Raw genomic sequence first — 21,821 nt, 5'->3', positions numbered from 1 at the left:
TGAAGTACAAGTACATTCCAAAATAGACAACTTGGCCAAAGAGTCTTCCAAGTCCTAGTTCTGTGCACTTAACAAATATGCAGGTAGTTAGCTTTTGTTACTAAGCATGTAGCAGACCAAAAACAAGAAGGGGGAGACGGGTATCATGTAATGCATGTAAACAAATGATGCGCTTATCCTGTATGGATATATATGGAGTATGCTGTATACCAGTGGTTCTCTGCTTTTTTTAAAACTTGAGGCACCCCTCTTTAGACTTGAGGCTCCCTCAGAAAATGCCAGCTCTTAGTTTTCACTGTTTTTTTACTACAGAAAAATAATAGGGACATTATGTTGCAGACAACTCAAACCACAATCAGTCAAGATGTTTTCAACATAATGGATTACTATTTGAAATCTCTGGGTTTATCTTGTGAATCATGTTTGAATACTTAATGAAGCTAACTATGTACCACAGCAGCCTGGCTAAGAATCAGGATGTATACACCTATGAGCATATGAGCATTCATAAATATGGGACATACGTGTCAGATCTGGCTCAATTGCATTTAGCATGCGATTCAAAAAAATGTGGGCATGGCACAGTTTGGCTTTATTAACCATGGCCATATTGGCTCCAGGTGGTATATAGAATGAAACAAACAATATTAGATTGTTCTATTGTAAGATTATTTGATGGCCCAGCATCCTGTTTCAACAGCTAGGGATGATTCAAATGTACCAATACTGGATATATCTTCTATTATCTAGCTGTCCTTTTTGTAATAGAGATTTACCCTATCCTTTTGGTATTTTCCTCAACCTTTATGAATATTTACCTGGCTTGATAAAACAATGTTCCATAATTATGTTTTTATATAAATGTAAAAGAATGGCTATGCGTCTGGATGAAAGACTTGTGTTTTTTTGTTGAGGGCAAGTTAAATTACGCATCATGGTAGTAGTGGCAAACAAAGGATGCTTTGTCGTAAGTGACATTTAATATAAGTATATTGACATCTTTGTTACAAAAAGCTGTAATTTCAATTTGCAAAATTACATTTTCTAGCACAATGAGGCTCAACTAGAATGAGACCAGAGCAGCTATTGCAGTATAAATCTTTAATGGTATCTAAATACAGCCTTAGTTAATTCCTAATTTTATGGGTTAGGTAGCATGCAGTACAGTTTTACAGGTTTATATATGTTTTTTCCAGAATGGTCTAGTAATGGTGTTTATATTTATTTATTTATTTATTTATTTATTTAATCTCATTCTTGTTAAACACTTGACTGCTGCTTACTCAACCTAGTATCGCATGTAGTGAATTTTAGAGCATATAAGCTAAGGTGTTACTGTAGAGGATCAATAGTCAAGTGCTTTAATTGTTGCATTCACTTTGAACTACTGAAGAGTTAAGTGTCTTATTTTGAAGGCATCCACATTCATGTGTAGGCTCCTGTAACCTGCTAGGACCTCCAGTCTTGTTTTTGTTGTTTCAACATCTGTTGTTTTGACATCTTTCAGAGCGCCCACTGCACTACACAGAGAATGTGTTAGAACAAGTTCTTCACTGGAGTTCATTACCTGAGCCTGGAACAGCATATCTAGTAATAAAGAAGTTTCTAACAGCAGACACAATAAAACTCTACAGTGGTATGTATTTTTATTTTTAAAATAGTGTTCGATAAAACAGTATTAATGTGGCAAACCTTTTTAATAATTGTTTAATTGTTTCAGTGATTAGCCTGAAAGCACCATCTGATAAGCTCTGAAGCATTGTTACAGTGTAAAAATCATAGTAGGGTCTGGTCTGTCAAAGCAAAATTAACTTCATCTAAACAAATGGTTTATGCATGTTGTTTTCATCCAACTATGAAGTCCACTATTTGGATATTAAAGTACAGCATAATTTCATCATAAATGAAAGTGCTCCATCTGTCATTTATAGCCTAGTATTGATCACTTGAGCCTAGGCAGTAGGGCTGTGTGAAATGGCTATGTCTCATTTCGATTTCAGATTTAGCCATTTCAGAGGACAGTGATTCATTTCAGTGTTTCGGATCACTGTTCCATTTCAATTTGGCCAAATCTGTTTCAGAGTTTCAATACTGTTTCGGAGATTTGGATCAGCTGGGGAGAGGCAGGCACAGCCCAGTGGCTGCATATATTCCTGTGGCTCCTCCAGCTGTGCCTGCATCTCCCTGGGTGGGAGGAGCCCTGGGAGAGGCCCCAGTTGGCTGCCCCACCATGCCCAGCCCCATCACCTGCCCAACACTTAAAAATAAATAAATAAAATCCCTGCACTCACTGACTCTGGCAGTGGCGATCAGGGCCTCTGAGGGCTTGTGGCAGAGGCCGCCCCCCAACACATACACAGAGTGCAGGGCAGTGGGGGTCAGCGGGGATTGGCCCTCCTGCCTGGCACTCACGTGGCAGCTGTCCAATGGTATAGGTGCAGCACGACTTGGCAGGGTGCTGCATGCTGTTTGGGAGCTGGGGCCTCTGGGCCTTAGCGCTGCTGGGCTCTGGCTGACTGCTGAAACCGCCTTAGCTCCCAGACAGTATGCAGCACCCTGCTGAGCTGCCCTGGTACCAAAGGGGGGGGGGGGACAATCACCGCTGCCCCCCATTGCCCCACGCTGTATGGGGGGGGGGGGGGTCTCTGGCATGAGTGCCAAGAGGTGCTGATCACCGTTGCCAAAACTAGTGAGTGTGGAGCTTTTTTTTTGGTTTTTGGTTTTTTGATTCCCAGACGGCTGGGGCCAGGTGTGGGGCTGTCAGGGAGTGGGGGCTGCATGGGGGCGCTCTGCCAAGAGGCCCTGCAGCCCCTGCTACAACCAGAAATTTCACACAGCCCTATTACGCAGTCCAGGATACTATTCTGTCAGGCTTTGATGCTTAGTGGGTGTGTCTACAATAAACGCTACTGTGTAGTGGTTACTGCGCATTTATTCAGTACTCTATAAACAAGTAATAAATACACAGTAACTGGAGTTACTGCACAGTAGTGCTGGCAAATGCCTTCTAAGTGACATTATTGTTCAGTAACCCAATACTACATAGTAGCATCTCAGCACGGTTTTTGCCCTGTGACACAACTGTGCAGTAATATCAAGCTATTGCTCAGTCAGCATCTTGTGTAGAGACACCCAGTGATAATTATAGCCTAGTTGAGAGGTAGCTGGCATTTTGGAGATTTTATTTTACCAACAAAAATGAGACAAAATAAAGACCTTTTGTAGCTCTTGAAAAATCTGATGAGACTGAATTTGAAGGCTAGAACAAATGGAAAACAGTGAAATTACACAGCAAAGTTATTTTTGGAGATAAGGAAGTGGGGTTCCAAATAGGAACAGGAGATTTAGCGGTTAGGTTAAAGGAATGAGTCAGGTGTGTAATGGAAGATGTGATCTAATAGCTGCACACATTTCATTGAATATCATCTCATTCTGGTATATCATTTTCTGTGTAATGAAGTACTGTGTTTTTCCAGTCCCCTGTTTTCCCTGAAATGTGAGCTCAAGAAAGGGTCAATACATATGAGGCTTTGTAATATAAAAAGGTTGACAACACTCCACTAGGGATTACTGGAAGGTACACGAAGAGAGTTTCGTAGTAGTGATACTTTATTATGATTTAGTACCTTAAAGAATTTTTTTTCTGGTGGCTTTCATATTTCACCATTTTTTAACTAGCAGTATCTCAGTATAAATAACTCCCCCCCACCTCCCCATGCCACTTGCAAATAAACGAAGATTTTAACTTTTTCCCAGTGTGCCTCTCTCTTGATCACATTCTGAGAAAGTTATGGCACTGTGTTCTCAAGATCACCATTTCTTGTCATCCTTAGTTCCCATGCAAGGAAGTTCATTAACTGCATAAAATGCACTATTCACAGCTTTTAGTAATTTTATTCTCCCCCACCACCATCTCTGATTTATAACAGTTCTTTGTAGGAGACAGTAGTTCTAGTTCAGCCAGTTGAAATCTGAGAATATCAATGCAAAAACCTCTTTACCCTCAAGCTGTGACAGTCGGAAGTGAACAGGGCTTGAGAAGGATGTATATTAATCAGCTTTGTCAGCTACAAGGTAAACTATTGTGACATTCACCAAGTGGGCGATCTTCATCTGTGGTTTCATTTTGAACTGTAAAGCATTTTAATAGCTTCGGCTGGAGTCTAGGTTACCACTTATTTCAGTATTTCAAAACTTTTTGTTTGTTTTGATACCTTGCTTTTTCCCTTTGGTTCATTTGTATCAGCCTTATAGAATCATAGAAGTAGGTCGGAAGGGACCTCATAGATCTTCAAGTCCGACCCCCTGCCTGGGCAGGAAGAAAACTGGGCTCAAATGACCCCAGCCAGGTAGGCATCAAGCCACTTCTAAAGACCCCCAGGGTAGGAGCCAGCACCACTTCCCTTGGAAGTTGGTTCCAGATCCTAGCCACCCTGACTGTGAAGTAGTTCTTAAGGATGTCTAATCTAAACCTACTCTCCAACAACTTGTGGCCGTTATTTCTTGTTATCCTGGGGGGCGCTAGGGGAAACAAGGTCTCCCCCAAACCCTTCTGGTCCCTCCTAGTAAGTTTATAGAAGGTCACCTGGTCCCCCCCACAGCCTTCTCTTGTGAAGGCTGAACAGGTTCAGGTCCTGTAGCCTCTCATTGTAGGGTCTGCCCTGCTGTCCCCGGATCATGCAGGTGGTCCTCCTCTGGACTCTCTCAATGTTGTCCACATCCCTCTTGAAGTGGGGTGCCCAGAACTGGACACAGCACTCCAGCTGCAGCCTGACCTGTCGCGTAGAGGGGGAGGATCACCTCCTTGGCCCTATTTGAGACGCACCTGTGGATGCACGATAAAGTCCGGTTAGTCCTGCCGACCGTGACCTCGCGTTGTCGGCCTGTGTTCATCCTGGAGTCAATGATGACTCCAAGATCCCTTTCTGCCTCCGTGCTCTCAAGAAAGGAGTTTCCCATCTTATAAGTGTGCTGCTGGTTACTACTGCCCAAGTGCAGCACGCTGCACTTGTCAGTATTGAAACGCATCCTGTTTTTGTTAGCCCACCCCTGCAACCTATCCAGGTCTTTCTGCAGTCTTTCCCTCCCTGCTAACGTGCCCACCTCACCCCAAATTTTGGTATCATCAGCAAATTTGAACAGGTTGCTTTTCACCCCGTCATCCAAATCGCTGATAAAGAAATTGAACAGTGCAGGCCCAGGGACTGAGCCCTGAGGGACTCTGCTGCCCACTTGTCCCCAGGTCAAATATGACCCGTCCACCACCACCCTCTGAGTATGACCCTTCAGCCAATTTGCAATTCATCTGACTGTGTAGGCATAGATGCTACAGTTGCCTAGTTTTTTAATGAGGATGGGGTAGTTGACAGTGTCAAAGGCCTTGCTGAAGTCCAGAAAGGTTACATCCACGGCGACACCTGCATCCAGTGCTTTTGTGACCTGATCGTAAAAGGCAATCAGGTTGGTTTGACATGACCTGCCCCTAATGAAACTGTGCTGGTTGCCCTTGAGCATCATCCCCGATGCTGGCCCATCACAGATGTGCTCCTTGATGAGCTTCTCAAAGATTTCCCTAGGATTGAGGTAAGACTGACAGGCCTATAGTTGCCTGGGTTCTCCCTCCTCCCTTTTTTAAAGATGGGGACCACATTGGCTATCTTCCAATCATCTGGCACCTGGCCCGGGCACCACAAACGCTTGTAAAGCCTTCTTTCTTCCCCCTTCTTTCTTACTCTTGTAATTGATCTCTATTACACTGTAAATTGATGTCCATTATATTACTATCCAGTTTATTCTTCCCCCCACAAGCATTTGCTTTTGATGGCCACATATTTAGTTCTTCATTTCATTTTAATGTTGCGTATTGATGTGTAACTACAATGTGTTCTTAGGCACTTACCGAGAAGCATCATATACATTAATGTTAGACGCTCAGAATCACGTTTAGGTGTTAGGATAATAAAAAGCATTTAGAAACCAGGTTTGCTCAGCATTCTTCCACATTTTGAATTAAAAGAAATATTACTGCCATGTTGCTAATATAAGGCCCAATCTTGTCAATAGTCCCACAGCTAAATAATCTTTTGCATTACTGCTGGTTCGATTCTTGAATTTAGACTTGTCATTTTAAGAAGCTTTTCCCTGGTGAGTAAGTTTTAATCCTTAAAAACCTGAGGTTTTTTCCCTCCTTAATTTGTGTCTTGCAGCATCCAACAGCTCGTAAATACTGCTTATGTGGGTGTACTTAGTGATAGATTTTGGGTAGTTAGATATTCTGTTTACTTTGTCTCTGTCTGAGCAAATGTCTTCCAAATCAATCACAATGACTACCAACTCCCAACATTATTGCTCCATTCATTGCATCCAATACACCTTAAAATTGGGATCTAAAAAGGAAATAATGAAAGTAAATCAAATGTGATTACAGCGTCAATTTATTACCTGCAGATCTGGCATCTTTTCAGAAATATTTGCTTATGGTGGTTCATCACAAAAAAGAGAAATGTGAGGGAATACTTTTCTTTATATATTCTTGTCTTATATATAATGGGACAGTGTCTTTGTTACAAAAATAATCAACTGTAATTGGTTTTTATTTTAATAAGACAAAGAAGTTAAGGACTTTAAACTTCAAAGAAAAATGCTTTTAAAGGAGTCATTTAGCAGGGATTTTAAAGACCCTAGTTCCTTAAAATTTATTTGACACATTAGCAATGTAAGCAATGAGAGATGCTGGCATTTTTACATGTCTATTTTTTTTAACAGCAACAGAACTATGTAAAATACAGTTAGTGTTTTCCGTGTGTGTATACACACACACACACACACACACACACACACACACACACACACACACTTTTATATATACTTTTTTTTAAAGTTTAAGCCTTCTTAAATATGAACTGTGTGCTGATATTTGTATACTTCAAATATTTGTGCATTAAATATTTCAAATCTTGCATTTAAATCCACATGTACATATTTCTAAAATACAAAAGCAAAACTTGGCAGCCAAAACACTTTCTTCGTTAATGCCTCTGATTTCATTCCCAAGTAGCTCTTTTGGGAGGGTGGCTGCAGCAGAGAGTCTGTATGTTTGTTTAGACTAGCAAAGGAAAGAGAATTCCTGGTGTGTCGAGAGGAGGAGGAGGAAGACGGGGACAGATTTGGCTGCTCTGAGGTCTTCTCTCTCAGAATATACAGGTTGTTAGACTAACAATTATGAGGCTATCATGCCCTGTAAGCCTAGGTGAAGAAGGGAGAAACAAGTCTTTTGCTGTCCCAGGTATGATTCATGTGTACCCTTAGTTCTCCTCATGAACTAAGCCCTAGGATTTAGGTTGAAGTTAGCTACTCCTAAATATTAGTTGTTTGGATTTTGGTACAAGGCCATTCAACACCAGACTAGGATCAAATGAGTGTCCAATATTTTGTGTGGGTTTCTAGCTTTCTTTTTTTTCCAGTGTTGTGGTTAATAAAGTTTAAGGCTTCTCCATCCCTGAATCTCTTTAATTTTCTTCCCTTTGTTTAAAATCTGTACCAGCTGTGTTAATTTGTAGCAGATTAATTTGATATAGAGACTTTTGGATAAATGGCTTCCTACCATTGCTGCTTGTGCCATTCAGGGGTTTCATTTCTTCATCCTGCAAAGAATGATGGTGTTTTTCAGGGAATACATGACCAAGGATGGTGTTGAGAGATTGTTTTCTGTGAAACTCTATAGAAAAGGAAAAAAAGAAAATGTTTGTATAATGTTCTCAAGACCCATCTAAGCTTCTCTCTTGTGCCTTATTTCTAAACATGGGAGCCAGTATGATTAGGTACAGTTGGTTTCTCAGTGGAAAGCTCAGCAAGGAACTGGTATAGACATAGCCTTAGTATCTTTTTATAAGAGATTCTCTCGTATCCCTCTTCATTTTAGGAGTCCTCCTGTATAGCTGTTTGACCCTTTTTTCCATGAACCTGAATGATCAAAATACTCAGGGTAAGATCTTTTCAGTGCTTTGTACAAGAGAAATATGCCTTCCAGTTTCTACTCGAAATAGCTTATCATACTTATCATCACATTGGTTGTTAAGGGTAATCCACTAACACATCCAAGTCTTTTTCCTACTTCCAAATAAATCTTTAGTTTACAGAAGAGAAACTCTTGTGGTGGTTTTCTCAAAGTTAGAAAATGGGATAAGATACTAAATTGGTGCATCTACACAAGCAATTTAGATGAAGAAATAAACTCTGATGCATATGCGCCTAGGACCACAGCAGTTTGAGGTGGGGTGGAGCAGCCCTGAGCTAGCAGCATGCTTGGGGGGTCAGCTCTGCGCCCTGGGTGATGCATCAGGTGGTGGAGGGGCTGGCTGGGGCACGAGTATACTAAAGTGAGGAGTTTTGCAGCAGGTGGCCCCCTGAAGTTTAGCACCCTTGTGCCCCAGTCAGCTCCTGTCACCATCTATAGGTGGAGTGAGTAACTTCTCTAAGATAATAGTGTCACAGACTGTACTATCTTACAGTGGAGTTAATTTACTGCTCGCTAATACTGGTGTAAGAGTAGACAGTGACACTTTACTGAGGAGTTAATTAGTCAACTCCACAGTAAAGTGCATGTGTAGATGCACCCAATATGTGGTCCCAGGGCAGCTCATGGAGGAACTCCACCAGTAACAATACTCTAGCCTCATATTTGCCTTCTCATCACTACCCAGACCTTCATTTGCTTTACAGTTCTTGTTGTGATCCCATCTTTTCTGTCCTGACAATTTTCCATGTGATACTGCAGCAAATCCTTTAATAAAATCCAGATATATTAAATCTACCACATTTCTCTTGTCTAAAAAAATCAGTTATCTTCCCCAAAAAATATTTTAGGTTTGTCTGGTGTGGTCTGTCTTTGGTAATCTGGTGTTGCATTTTATCTCATTTTCCAGTTATTTTTATATCTTTAATTATTCTGACTTTCAAAAGATCTACAGCCTTTCATACTGTCACCAAAGCAGTGCCTTTCAAGTACCAGTTGGGAGGGTGAAGTGTGAGTTGTATCTTAAGTTCTTTTTGCTTGAGAGATTCAGCGTGGCTCACTTGTATTTCAAGAGTCTATTTCTTCTTCTAAACTGAGAATTTCCCATATTAAAGTTTCTTCTTTCAGAAAGATATGTGATAACAAACTCATATATAAGTCTTTAAAAGTTTCTCAAGTGGGTCACGTAAGTGGGAAACATTGAATTCTTAGAACAAGGACTGAAAGTTGTTCTTTGAAACTTAACCTTTAAAATGTAGGTAGTTAGATCCTTCATAGTTTTTGCCATGTATAGTTTTGAATCTGCAAAATTAGTGGGATTAGGACTGTAACTGAAATTTTTAAAAATCTAATTGCAGCATAAAAGACCTAATTAAAGGAATTTAAACAAAAATAATGATTTCCATGAAGTGAATTATGGGGAGGAAATCTCTTTTCCCAGACATGTAGATTAAGAGCTTTGAATGTATCTATCAGTTTGTGTAAATGAGAAAGACTGGCAGATTGCTGATGGTCAAGACATCACTGATTTAGGTGTTGGAGGCTAGGTACAGAAAAATTCCCTGGGGTTTTATGCCTGTGAAATATAAAGTTAATGAAATGTTTTGTGATTTAAAAGTAAATCAATATGAATAGTGTACATAAGGTATTATAATCCACTATGCTTGAAAAACAATTGTAATAATGAATTTGAATCCTGTTGGTGGAGAAGAAGTAGGTGTAATCTATATTTGTTATACATGCAGTTATGATAATTTATCTCATCTTAATATGAGTTGATTGTATGGGGATTTAAGTTGCTTTTGATTCCTACTACTATTATAAATATATAACTCGATCTAGATCGAAAGGGAAAGGATTGAATCTCCATTACTTCCTGAAATTGTAATGGAATGGTTCTCTACTCTCTATGATTGTGATGAGAGTAGGCTGGAGGTCTTGAAACTTATTTGTATACAGTTTAGCGTGGTCCATTATGTAAGGCAATCATAACCAAAAATGACCAAGTGCTAAAGTCAGGGAGGTGGAAAAAATCCACCATCTCACCACATTCCTACAAAGGATGGAGATAAAGGATTAAAGTAATTTCACAAAAAATAAACAAACAGATCAGAATTAAGCCCCTCCTCCAAAATACAGAGAAAAAAACCCTCAAGTATTTCATTACAATTTTAGGAATTCATGAAGATTGAAGCTGATTTTGTACAGGTTTTACAGACCCCGTTAGTATCAATGGAGATCTAGTTGGACTGGAGGTTCTGTTTGTCCAGGTGTGAGCAAAATATGTCCCGTGGGCCGCATCCTGCCCACCAGTTGATTTGTATCCAGTCTGGGCTGCCCCCACAGTGCTCCACATGGGAATGAGACCTGCCCACTCCCACCCTGGGTTGCCTGTACCACCCGCAACTGCCCCGAATCCGCCGACGGCACCACCTTAGCCCCCATCTGTGGCCAATGCACACAGAACTACTGCTGCAGCCACCCAGGTAATGCTCAGCTCCCCCTGCCTCTAGTGACAATAACAAAACTCCTGCTCTGCTCGAAGGGGTGAAGCTCCAGCTCTAGCTTCCAACCACCTTCGTCCATGCTGCCCACCCATAGGTGGCTGCTTATGCTCATAAAGCCAGGCAGGAGGAGTGGGTGGAAGGCAGCTGGGAGCTGCAGCTCCATTTGCTAGGGCAGAAGCTGCCTGGCTGCAACTTCACCCCTGCCTGAAGCAAGAGGAGGGGGAACCACTGGAGGTGGGGGGAGCTGACCATTTCCCAGGTGGCTGCAGCAGCAGTGCTGTATGTGGTGGCTAGGGCCAGAGTGGGTGTGGTGCCATTGGCAGGTGTGGGGCAGGTGTGGGTTGGAGCGCATCTAGGTTCCCACTTCTTTCTCAGACATTAAGTGTTAGGGCCTATGAGTCAGAATTAGGTATAATACCTATAAAATTTTTGTGCCATATTGTAAGCAATTGATTACTCATGTAAAGGAATGCATCAGCACAGAGTAGTTGATAGTTCTGATTATAATTTTATTGTAGGAATCATTAGTTCCTAATTATGCTTCACTGTGTAATTTGATGATCCTTTTAAGCAAATGACTCTTGAACTTAAATTAGATCTCTATTGTGTTGCTGACTTTCACACACTGATGAAAGTATGATTTCTCTTTAGATTTCTGTGAAGGATTATTTCAGATTTTGTTTCCTTTACTTTTATATTTATATCATTTAATTTTTTATAAGATGCTATTTATATCAAATTTGTAAGAACGCTAATGAATTATTAATTTTATGAAACTTTACAATGCAAAAACAGGCTGCATTTTTTTCCTACAAAAAAACAGGATGTTATAACAAATGGGCAATGTAGTTTTAGAGTTTCTAAACCAGGGCTGTCCAACTGGCCTTCAGGGGATTACGTTTGGGGTGCCCAGGCTCCTGCCTGACTATCATTTCTCCCGTCTCTCTGGCTGCAGCACCAGCTAGAGTCTCCAGGTTTCCCCTCCCTCCAGCTTCTGCTTACTGCCACTGTTTCAGTCTGTGGTACTGAAAGAGCCTGCAGACTGGGGCATGGTGCAACATGGGCTGTCCTAGCAGTGTATGGCTTTGGGATGTACATAGCTTTCATATGATTTGTCGCCACTGGCCACTCAGAAGTAGGACAGCTCTGTTCTAAATTGGTAGTGGTTCTTAAATAACTCTTATACATAGCTAAGAAAGGTTTAAGCTAGTAGACTATGCAAGGCTTCAGACTGTGCTTCAGATCTGGAGAAGCTTTGGACACTTCGGCGTCTGAAGCAGCATGTCTGGATTGAAGCGCTGGCTTTTTTAGGCTTTATGAAGCAGTTCAGAGCTTCAGAAGCACTTCGGAAAAGCTTCAGAGCCGCCTCAGAGATCCGGCCATAGGGTATACTGGGGAATCAATGAAATATCTATAACTTCGTTGTGTTTTGTCTGATTTGGATGAAATTTGTAGGGGTGGCAGCCTCTGCTGAGAGCATGAAGCCTATCAAGTTTCAAGAATATCGGTGTAGGGGTTTAGGGGAAACTGCACCCCAAATTCTTGAAAGCAAAACTTGTCACATATATGCATTACAACATAGGGGTGAAAACTGCAGGGGTGGTAGCTCCTGGTGAGGCCACAAAGCCTGCCACATTTCAAGAAGATCAGTGCAGGGGATTGGGGGGAACTGTACCTCAAGCTGCTGACAGGCAAAACTCGTGACATGGGTGACACTGTGTGTGTTAAGGCACAGCAGGGTGAAAGCTGCAGGGGTGGTAGCCCCTGATGCAGCCACAAATCCTGCCAGCTGTCAAGGAGATAGGTGCAAGGCTTCTGGGTTCTGGGGCCCTGCACCCCTAGCTACTGACAGGCAAAACTCGTGACATGGGTGCTTGTGCAACTGACTGTCTCTGTCTTGCAGGGAACTACTGCAGGCCTGGCTGCTAAGCTACTATGTTACCAGTTACCAATCAATCATAATTCACTCAGAGACCAGCTCAATATACAATTGCTAGCTAATGTAACCAGTTAATTAACAACAATTAACACCTACAAAACCCCACACTGAGGAGAGGAAAGAATCAATACAGAATCAACTGCCCCGAGACAGACACAGTCAGTTGCACAAGCACCTATGTCACAAGTTTTGCCTGTCAGCAGCTAGAGGTGCAGGGCCCCAGAACCCCTGCACCTATCTCCTTGACAGCTGGCAGTTTTTGTGGCCGCAGCAGGGGCTACTATCCCTGCAGCTTTCACCCTGCTGTGCTTTAACAAACACAGTGTCACCCATGTCACAAGTTTTGCTTGTCCGCATCTTGAGGTGCAGTTCCCCCCAAGCCCCTGCACTTACCTCCTTGAAACTTAGCAGGCTCTGTGGCCTCAGCAGGGGCCACCACCCCTGCAGTTTTCAGCCTGCTGCACCTTAACACACACAGTCACAAGTTTTGCCTGTCAACAGCTTGAGGTGCAGTTCTCCGCAAACCCCTGCACCAATCTTCTTGAAACTTGGCAGGCTTCATGGCCTGACCAGGGGCTACCACCCCTGCAGTTTTCACCCCAATGTGGTGTAACACATGCATGTGACATGAGTTTTGCTTTCAAGAATTTGGGGTGCAGTTCCCCCAAACCCCTGCACCAATCCTCTTGAAGCTTGGCAGGCTTCATGCTCTCAGCAGAGGCTACCACCCCTGTACGTTTCATCCAAATCTGACAAAAAACAACAAAGTTATAGATATTTCATTGATTTCCCCATTATACCCTATGGCTGGATTTCTGAGGCAGCTTCGGAGCTGCTTCGGCTGGATCGAAGCGGGAACGCGGTCTGGAGCTCTGGATCAGATCGCTGGCATCTGAAGCGGTCGCATCCGAAGCTGAATCAAATAGCTGCCTACTGGCACAGGCCTATAAGCTAGGTAAAAGAGCATGCGTAAAAACATGAAAGATTTTACAGCTGGTGGAATTTTAGAACAACAGAATTATTAGCACTTTTTACTTCTGTGTAACACACTCACTGGAGTTACTGTAAAGCCTGGAATGTAGGAGCAAAACTACTTTTTTCTCTTGGCTGCTGTTTTCTTTGAGCAGTTAACTTTAGCTATTGGTCACCCAAAACTGAAGCTAAAATATAATTTAATACTTCCAGATGCTGCTGGGTTCTGTGCCCTTCAGTAGGAATTGTGACAAATGCAAATAGCAATAGCTACAGCTGATTCTTGCTTTCCTATTCTAAATCCCACTCCTTTTTTTTCTTTTTTTTTTGTCAAATAAATAAATTCTATCTGGATCAGTATTTTCAATAAGCCATTTAAATTTAGCATGGTAAGTATAATCATTTGCAACAAGAAGTATTCGCCACTTAAGCCAAAAGTCTTCGTTCAAAGTTAGAAAAAAAAAATCATCAAATTTTGGCATTTGTCTTCTTTCTCTACAGTTTAAAACAAACCTATATTTCTTAAATAAAATAATAATAATAACCAAAATCCCAACACTTTATTTATTGCTGTTTTGTCAAAAAGAATAACATCCAAAAGGCCATATTCTCAGTTTACTGAAAACCTAGTGTTTACAAATGAAAAATCTCAAATATTTAATTGATATTTTAAAAACTCAAAGTTTTTGAAAGAAAATGAAGTGTTTCCAAAGCAATAATTTATGTCACTGCTCATTCTGAAGAACTTTTAATTTTTTTTTAGCATAAAAATTAAGATACATTTTTTACTTGCTCTAGAACAAGTTGACAGTCCCTTCTAGTACTAACATGACACAAAAATCAATGGCAGTTGATAACTTTTGAATAGCATTCTCAGGGAAATGAAAAACAACACAAACTCTGGAAATGCACTGCACCTTCATTCTTATGAAAGATCTTTAGTCTCTCTATGTCCAAGTAGAAATACATTGGTCATATAGCATAGCTTGAATTGCCTATGCCTATATTGCCTGCTTTTTGTAGATGCATATATTTTAGCCTTCTGTGTTTCAGTAACATCTTCCACCAAAGATACAGGCAACCCCCACTTACTGCTTTTTTGCTTAGCATTATTTCGCTGTAGTGCTCATTTTACATTAATACCCGATTCCACTTAGCGCTCAGCAAGTTTCACTATAACGCTCATGGGTATCAAGCAGAGAGCATTAGCGGCACACAGCCTCATCATCATCTTGCTTTGTCAAAAACTTTCATGCTCTGTACTTGTGTCGCTGTCTTGCTTCATCTTTTGAACTTGTGTTGAAATCAATCTTCATGGGTCAGAAACATGCAACCAGCTCTGTGACTGTAAGTACTGATTAAAAATGGCATAGAAGTGTAACGCTGGAGCTTAAATTGGATGTCCTGAAGCAAATTGAAGCAGGGGAATGCCAGAATCAGGTCTGTAGAATGTTAAATTTGGCTGGGTCAACTGTTAGGACCATATTGAAAAGTAAAGACAAAATAAAAGAATATGGTAGGATGGTAACTTCTTTGAATGCTTTGAAACTCAGTTAGGAGTAGGGTTCCAATTATGTTAGAAATGGAGAGGCTGTTAAGTGTATGGATAGGGGATACAACTCAACATCATATGCTCTTGAGTATGCTGCTTATTCAGAAGAAGGCTAAGGGTCTGCAGTTGAGAAATACATAATATTACATAAGGAAAACATTCTCCCAGGGAGTCAGGGCTACAGATGGAGAGAGTGCTCCAACCCTAAAAGAATTTTGGAAGGACTATAATATCTACAAGGCAATAGATAATATTTCACATGCCTGAGATGAAGTTGCTTCTAAAACAGTGAATGGTATCTGGTGAAGCTTTGGGAAGACTGTCCAGGATTCCCAAGAGTTTGAGGAACCAGTGGTGACAATTCAGGACAATACCTTTGATCTTGGAAGGAAAATTGGATTTGATGAATTTGAATAAGAGGACATTCTGGAGTTGATTGATTCCAACAGGGAGGAATTGAGCAATGAGGACCTCATTCAAATAGAATAACAGAAGCCGTGAAGAAGAGGAAGATGCTGAAGAAGATGTTCAACCAGCAAGGGCCTTAACCAGCAAAGGCATGACTGAAGCTTTCAAACATCTTGAAACTTTTGTTTCCTACTTTGATGAGAATGACCCTGACATGCAGCGCAGTTCTGCATTTGCAAGAGGAGTTAACAATTAAGTCAATTGTTACAGGCTGCTTTATAATTAAAAGAAGAAGCCAAAGTGCAGCTATTAATGGAGTCCTTCTTTAGGAAGTGCACAATTCCTGCTTCAGCCCCTGAAGCCACCCCTCAAAAAAAATCCTCAGCCAAGCACTTCAAAATCCCCTGAAACTGACACAAACCCTGATAGCCCTGATTCTGAGTGCTGAAGGAAGCCCAAAGAGCAAAAAGTGAATTTGTGCCATATACTTAATTACTTTATTTTGTAATTTTATACATTATTTCAAAGTTCAAAGCGTTTAAATAAAGCATTTACATTCATTTAGATGTTTGAATATAGGGATTTCATAGTTCTAGTGAGGATTTAAGTGATTTTATAGAATGAGGGGGGGGGGGGCCTGGAAACAAATAATATTTATTTACATTCATTCCCATGGGAAAATTGGTTTCACTTAACGCTGTTTTGCTTAGCGCTCGGTTTTTCCATAACCGATTAAGAGTGCTAAGCGGGGGTTGCCTGAATATTTAGAATACGTTTTACAATGACAGAATTGAGAGCAATCACATTTTGGTTTTAGTGGGTTGATATACAATAATAATAGGGTCATTTAAAATTCAGTAATGATTAGTATTTAAAAATTCTCTGAATAAATTCTTTTCACTGTCTTGACAGAGAGTGATGTAAAGGGAAGTGTGAAGGCAGGCTATCTGAAGTACAAAGAAGAATCGTCAAAGCTACTGTCTGGAAGTAAATTTCAAGACCGTTATTTTGTTTTACGAGAGAGAAATCTACTTCTTTACAAGGATATGAAGGTATAAGCACTAACTTAGACTTATTTGCTTATAAAGATGAGCAGAATGTGACAGGAAAATCAGTAATTCTATTACATTTGTCTATCACAATTTAGAGATTTTAATGACAGAGCTTTTAGATCTGTTAATTAAGTTTGGAATCAATGAGGAAATAAAAGCTTCCCTTTAAATATTTGTTTTCCTAAAATTAAGTTTATAAAGTAAGAATAGTTTGTATCGTAAGTATATATTTTAAAGATCTTTTATTTTATAGATAGAGCTGTGGTCTAAGTATTTTTGAGTTTAGAAAACTTCTTGTGGTCTGCCTGAAGATCTCGTGGCCTTAAAAAAAAAAAAAAAAAAAAATGGTCTCCAGGCTTTTTTGTCATAATGAAAAAGATGGGAAAAATAGAATTTTTCATTCCATTGGTACAACCTTCTCTGCCCCTAGCCCTTAATTCTAAAGCTATCGTTCAACTTGTCAGTTGTAAAGAAGAAAAATGAACCTGTATTACTGGGGGAGGCAAAATCCTGGAAAGAATCTCATTTAGTGATCAACCTTTACTCATATGAGTTAACTCAATGGGACCAAGTTAATATATGTTGAGAGCTTTGCTGGATTGATCCTCAAGAGCTCAGGGCCTAATTGTTTGCATAATATTTTTGAATGGATGCAGTTTATACAAAATTATAAAATAAAATAACATATTATACAGTAGGTGTGAGTTATTTTCTTTCAGTCCAACTTTGCTAGCTTCTGGTAAACACTATCTTTTAAAGACAATATTATTCAGTTGGATCAATGCTATTTTTCTCTGTACAGCATATACATGCATGCTGACCTTCCTTACGGTACTCAAAGGACCATATTGTTCCTTAGAGAAGCGTTTATGCTTTAGTAGTTACTATAAGATTATAGTGAAAGAAATGTGTCTTTTTATGAGACCATAGATATATTTCTTAATTAGAATGACCTCAGGATGTCAAAAGTAATGTCTAATTATTTAGCACTAAAAACTAAAATTAGCACGTATGTGAGAATAAATTAATGCTCCTAAACCTTAATTAGCACCTTAACAAGAGTTTATGATAGAAGTAGTGTGAATTGCCTTAATCATTGTTTTTCCAGCTGCTAAACTATTCTGTTTCACAAAGTTTCAAAATGTTTCTAAACTCAAGTGAAGTTTTTATATTTTTTGTTTTTTTTTAAAAGAAGAGAAGTGCTATATTGACTTCTGCTTTATGGAGTTCTGACTGCAAACTTGAACTCATTTTTATTTGTCTGTCATTTAACAGTTGTCCTCATGCCTGTAGTTATTATAATTCATTTTTAAGCCATATTTAGGAAAGAGTAGTTGAAGGAATTGATATTACAGATGGAGACCTGCATTTAAGATAAGCATATGTGCTAATTAGATATAATTTTAAAATGCTCATTAACAACAAATTTTGCTGAGATTTTTAAAGATGAGAAATCACTCCACAGAATGCTAATTTAAAGTTTAATTTCAGTCTTAATGTATCCAAAAAAGAAAAAAAGTTACCATGAATAATTGTATTCATATTACATTCATTTACAATATTATACCAATTTCCTGAAAGTCTCATATTATATGAATATGCTGTCATTAAAAAATTCACACATACATAAGACACAGATAAGACGCGCACACACACACACACACAGATAAGAAATGTTTTTTTCTCTAGGAACAGTATTTGAAAACTGTACTCTAATGGAACAGTTTCAGAAATGTATTTTATCCAGGTACTTTTTTGCTGATGCAGCAGTATACTTAGCTATCATATTGGGATTCTGAATTTAGAAAGAAATAAGCTTCAAGATTCCCTTTTGTTTAGCTGATGTTGGCAACAAGCCAATGCCTGCTGTCCTTTAAGATGTTTTTGTCTATATGTGAAGAATATCACTTCACTCATATATGGAAAAAATATAGAACTCCCTGTACCTTTAGATACATTTTTCTTTGTGTGCGCAAAGAACTGGTTTCCTCAAAATCAGACTGTTTTATTTTTACTCCTCTAGGTTAAGGTTAGGGTGACTTTAAAATTTTGTGAGGTAGAAGTTGAGGCCCTGAATCAACACGTTCTTGTGTTTAACTATAAGCACTAACACTTAGCATGCGCTCAAGTGCTTTGCTAAATGGAAGCCTGAAAGTGGTCAGCTACAAACATTAATATTATTCCTACATGAATGAGGCATTCACATGCGACTCACTTTCTTCTAGTAGAACATTCCTGAAGTTTGTTTCAGTCTCCTAGCCCCAAGTGGGCACTGCCAGACATAATGAATATCATTTTACTACATTTATTCAGGTGGCTGATTATTTTTCCCCCTAAAGATAATGATTTGGTATCACTTTTTAATGGAAGAAAAAATAAAAATACATGAAAAGCCTGAAAATGAAAAGTCTACACAGAACTTGTAAAACAAATTGTTGGATGTTATTGAAGGATCACCCTGTTATTTTGTTTATTTCTGATGTGGTAATTAGAATCTTATGTTCATTCACAGAGTAACAAACCTGAAAAAGTGTTGTCTCTTAATTCAGTGAAAGTCTATCTTGGAGTGAAAAAGAAAATGAAGCCACCAACAAAGTAAGAATTGAAAAGAAAATGAGTTATGCATTGTGTATAAAGGTACTGTAGTTTTCTGATGAAATGGAAATATAAAACATTTGTAGGATGGAGTCAAAAAAGGAATTGGAATCTGCCCCTATCCTGAATTAAATTAAACTACCTAATATTAGTTTTTGTGTTGCTATCTATGGTGCTGTATTCCATTTTAAATCTTCTGTGCTAGGAAATTACTTTATTGATTGGGTTTTGTTAATCTTAAATGTATTATTTCTGCTAAATGTTTTCGTTACTAGCTCAATTGCTCCTGGAGCATGTATGCTTCATTCTAGCATTGGGCCAAACTTTAATATGCAAAGACTAGACTAATTATGAACTTTGGTGTCAGCCTGAAGACCTTCAGTGGAGGATTTCATATTGCTGTGATGATTATTAGTGCCTAAGAACATAAATGGAACTCTTGACCAAGCTTGTCTACTGCATAGTTAAGCTGGGCTCTTATCAGGCTTTTCCATCCAGCCTCAGATAATCATCTGACCTAGGTGTAGAGGTGCTGTAAACCTTGGCTAGCCTATACAGTTCAGAGTATAGATGTAACCTATGCTGAAAATTTAATTTGGGCTGTAGATCTCCTATTTAGTAGTGCTGATGAAAGCAAAATCATTGATATGCTAATAGTCTTCTGGTGCCCTTCACACAATGCCTCCCAAAGGACAGACAAGGTCTCTTTCAGTTGATGCTATTCACTAAGTTTCTCAGCACAAAGAACTGTGTGGTATTTATGGCCCTAGAAACATGTGGGCAGGTACAGATAAAATTAAGGACATAGTAATGCTGGTTTGGCTTTGTTGTAGATAAATTCTGATCTAGAATAGGTCAGCCTGGGTACCCAGCAGCAGATGCTAGGTACTTCGGTTAATTCCCAGTGAGGAAACAAAGTGAGGTGCTGCAGATTGGTCTTTTCCTCAGGAGCAGAGCAGCACGTCCATACCCTGCAAATGAGATCTGGGTCAGAACAAGGTCTTTCAATTCGGCCAACTTTAGTCCCATTTCTCCTTTCTTTTTTTTCTCCTTTTCTTTCTTCCTTTCCTGTTTCTCTTTTTCTATTAACTTTCTGGCTCATTTGAAAGCTTTCAGCTCCTTAACCTTCTCTCACCCCCACAAAATGTCATGATGCAATGTTTTAAATTATACTCAGGCCATTCTAAAAATCAAGTCCCCATCACTGCCTGCCCCCACAGAATTCATGTCCATTCTACTCCTTTTAGAAACAGAATAGAATAGCATAGAATCCCAGGGATGGAAATGACCTCAACAGTCCTCTAGTTTATCTCCCTGGTCAAATGGAAGTTCTTCCATTGCTCAGTTTGTGGAAGTGAAGAGACTTATGCTCCTCTTCTCTGCTCTCAGTGTATACCTGATCTTTTTGACCAGTGTGACAGAGTATTTCCCTCCACTGAGCACATCATGGGTGCAGTTTCTAGTGGATCCCACCACCTGGCTTGCCTGCTTCATATCTCATTTGTCTGGACTGAGATCATCAGGGCTGTCCATCCCAGCCTTGGCTTCCAGCAGGCTTAGTCATTTGAAGTGCCCCTTTGAGACTTAGGCAGGAGGAAACTCAGCTGAGTACAAGGAAGCACCCAACTATGAACCTGGGCCTAGGTACGTCTGGTTTCATCTTAATGTTTTAACTAAGGTTCTATAGTGTCATTCATGAACATTATTTAACACTTCCCTTGAAAATAATGTCAGAAGACCACCTCTTATTCTTGGATATACATGTTTATGTGCATATGTAATGCACGCATGCATGCACACCTGCACATAGACACACCTGCGCATGCACGCGCACACACACACAATACATATAAGAATATAATGAGGTGGTGTATATTTTACACATACACACTGGCATAGTATGTGTATGTGTATAATCATAGAGTTTTTCACTTCATTGCCAAAAATGTGCTTATTTTTTTAATTGTCAGCAGTGGAACCTACATAGCTAAGATCAAATATGCTGTATAAGATGAGTGCAATCGAGTTGCAGAGAAATACCAAATATGATAATCTGACCTGCAGAACTTCGTTGCTGATTTGATGATCTATAAGATGAACAAAACTAGATGGAGTGATAGAAACCAAGTTGTTTTCAGGTTTGCTAATTGGAAGGATTGCTACTTGTAAAGAGAGCATAATTGTTATAGAATGCACTGAGAACACACTGGATCTTACAGTGCCATTTTAACTGAGTCTCTTTTGCAGGTTTGCCCTGAATATTGTTTATGTTTATTGCAATAATTTGAATTGCAAGCATAATTTAAAATGACTTGGTTTATTAAATATTAGCAGAGTCCTGAATTTACTATTATTTTGTTCTCATATATCCCTGGTTTCTGGTAAATAAAATCTTTGGGTTTTTTTAGATGGGGTCTTACAGTGTATTCTGAAAAGCACCACTGGTAAGTAATCAAAACCATAAGAACACCATGCCAATTTAATTTAAGCTGTTTTTTAAAACCCTATATTTTAAAACATAATATGTGTAAGGTGTGTGGTAATGCATGTTATTACAAAAGTATTGACAGATTTGTTTTAGAAACTTTTAGATGAAAGTATGTTCTTTCTTTAAGACTTTAAAATAGGAAAGCATCTAAACATGGGTTTAAAACTATAATTTGAAAATCCATGAGACATTTGCATACTTCATGTTAAACTCATACTTGCATTCTTTATGGAATAGGAGTGGCATGCTGAACTACAATCTAATTGTGTTGCTCTATCTTTTATTGTATATATT

General features: G+C 39.4%; 1 protein-coding gene across 3 annotated transcripts in view; it reads left to right on the top strand.

Annotated features, from left to right (window-relative positions):
* Positions 1-21,821, top strand: part of ARAP2 (ArfGAP with RhoGAP domain, ankyrin repeat and PH domain 2) — a 233,428-nt gene that overhangs the window by 197,114 nt on the left and 14,493 nt on the right. For 2 of the 3 annotated variants that reach the window (XM_019480415.2, XM_019480405.2), the window contains exons 27-31: positions 1,508-1,636; positions 7,922-7,984; positions 16,305-16,444; positions 18,957-19,039; positions 21,448-21,483. In XM_019480415.2, the coding sequence (XP_019335960.2) occupies positions 1,508-1,636; positions 7,922-7,984; positions 16,305-16,444; positions 18,957-19,039; positions 21,448-21,483 (451 nt within the window). The remainder of the gene's footprint in view (positions 1-1,507; positions 1,637-7,921; positions 7,985-16,304; positions 16,445-18,956; positions 19,040-21,447; positions 21,484-21,821) is intronic. The other variant, XM_014594961.3, reaches the window with a different exon arrangement.

Source organism: Alligator mississippiensis, chromosome 2, assembly GCF_030867095.1.
Source record: "Alligator mississippiensis isolate rAllMis1 chromosome 2, rAllMis1, whole genome shotgun sequence".
In the NCBI taxonomy this organism is placed as follows: Eukaryota; Metazoa; Chordata; order Crocodylia; family Alligatoridae; genus Alligator; species Alligator mississippiensis.
Note: the sequence above shows the minus strand (reverse complement) of the source record. Positions and strands in the feature narration are given on the sequence as shown.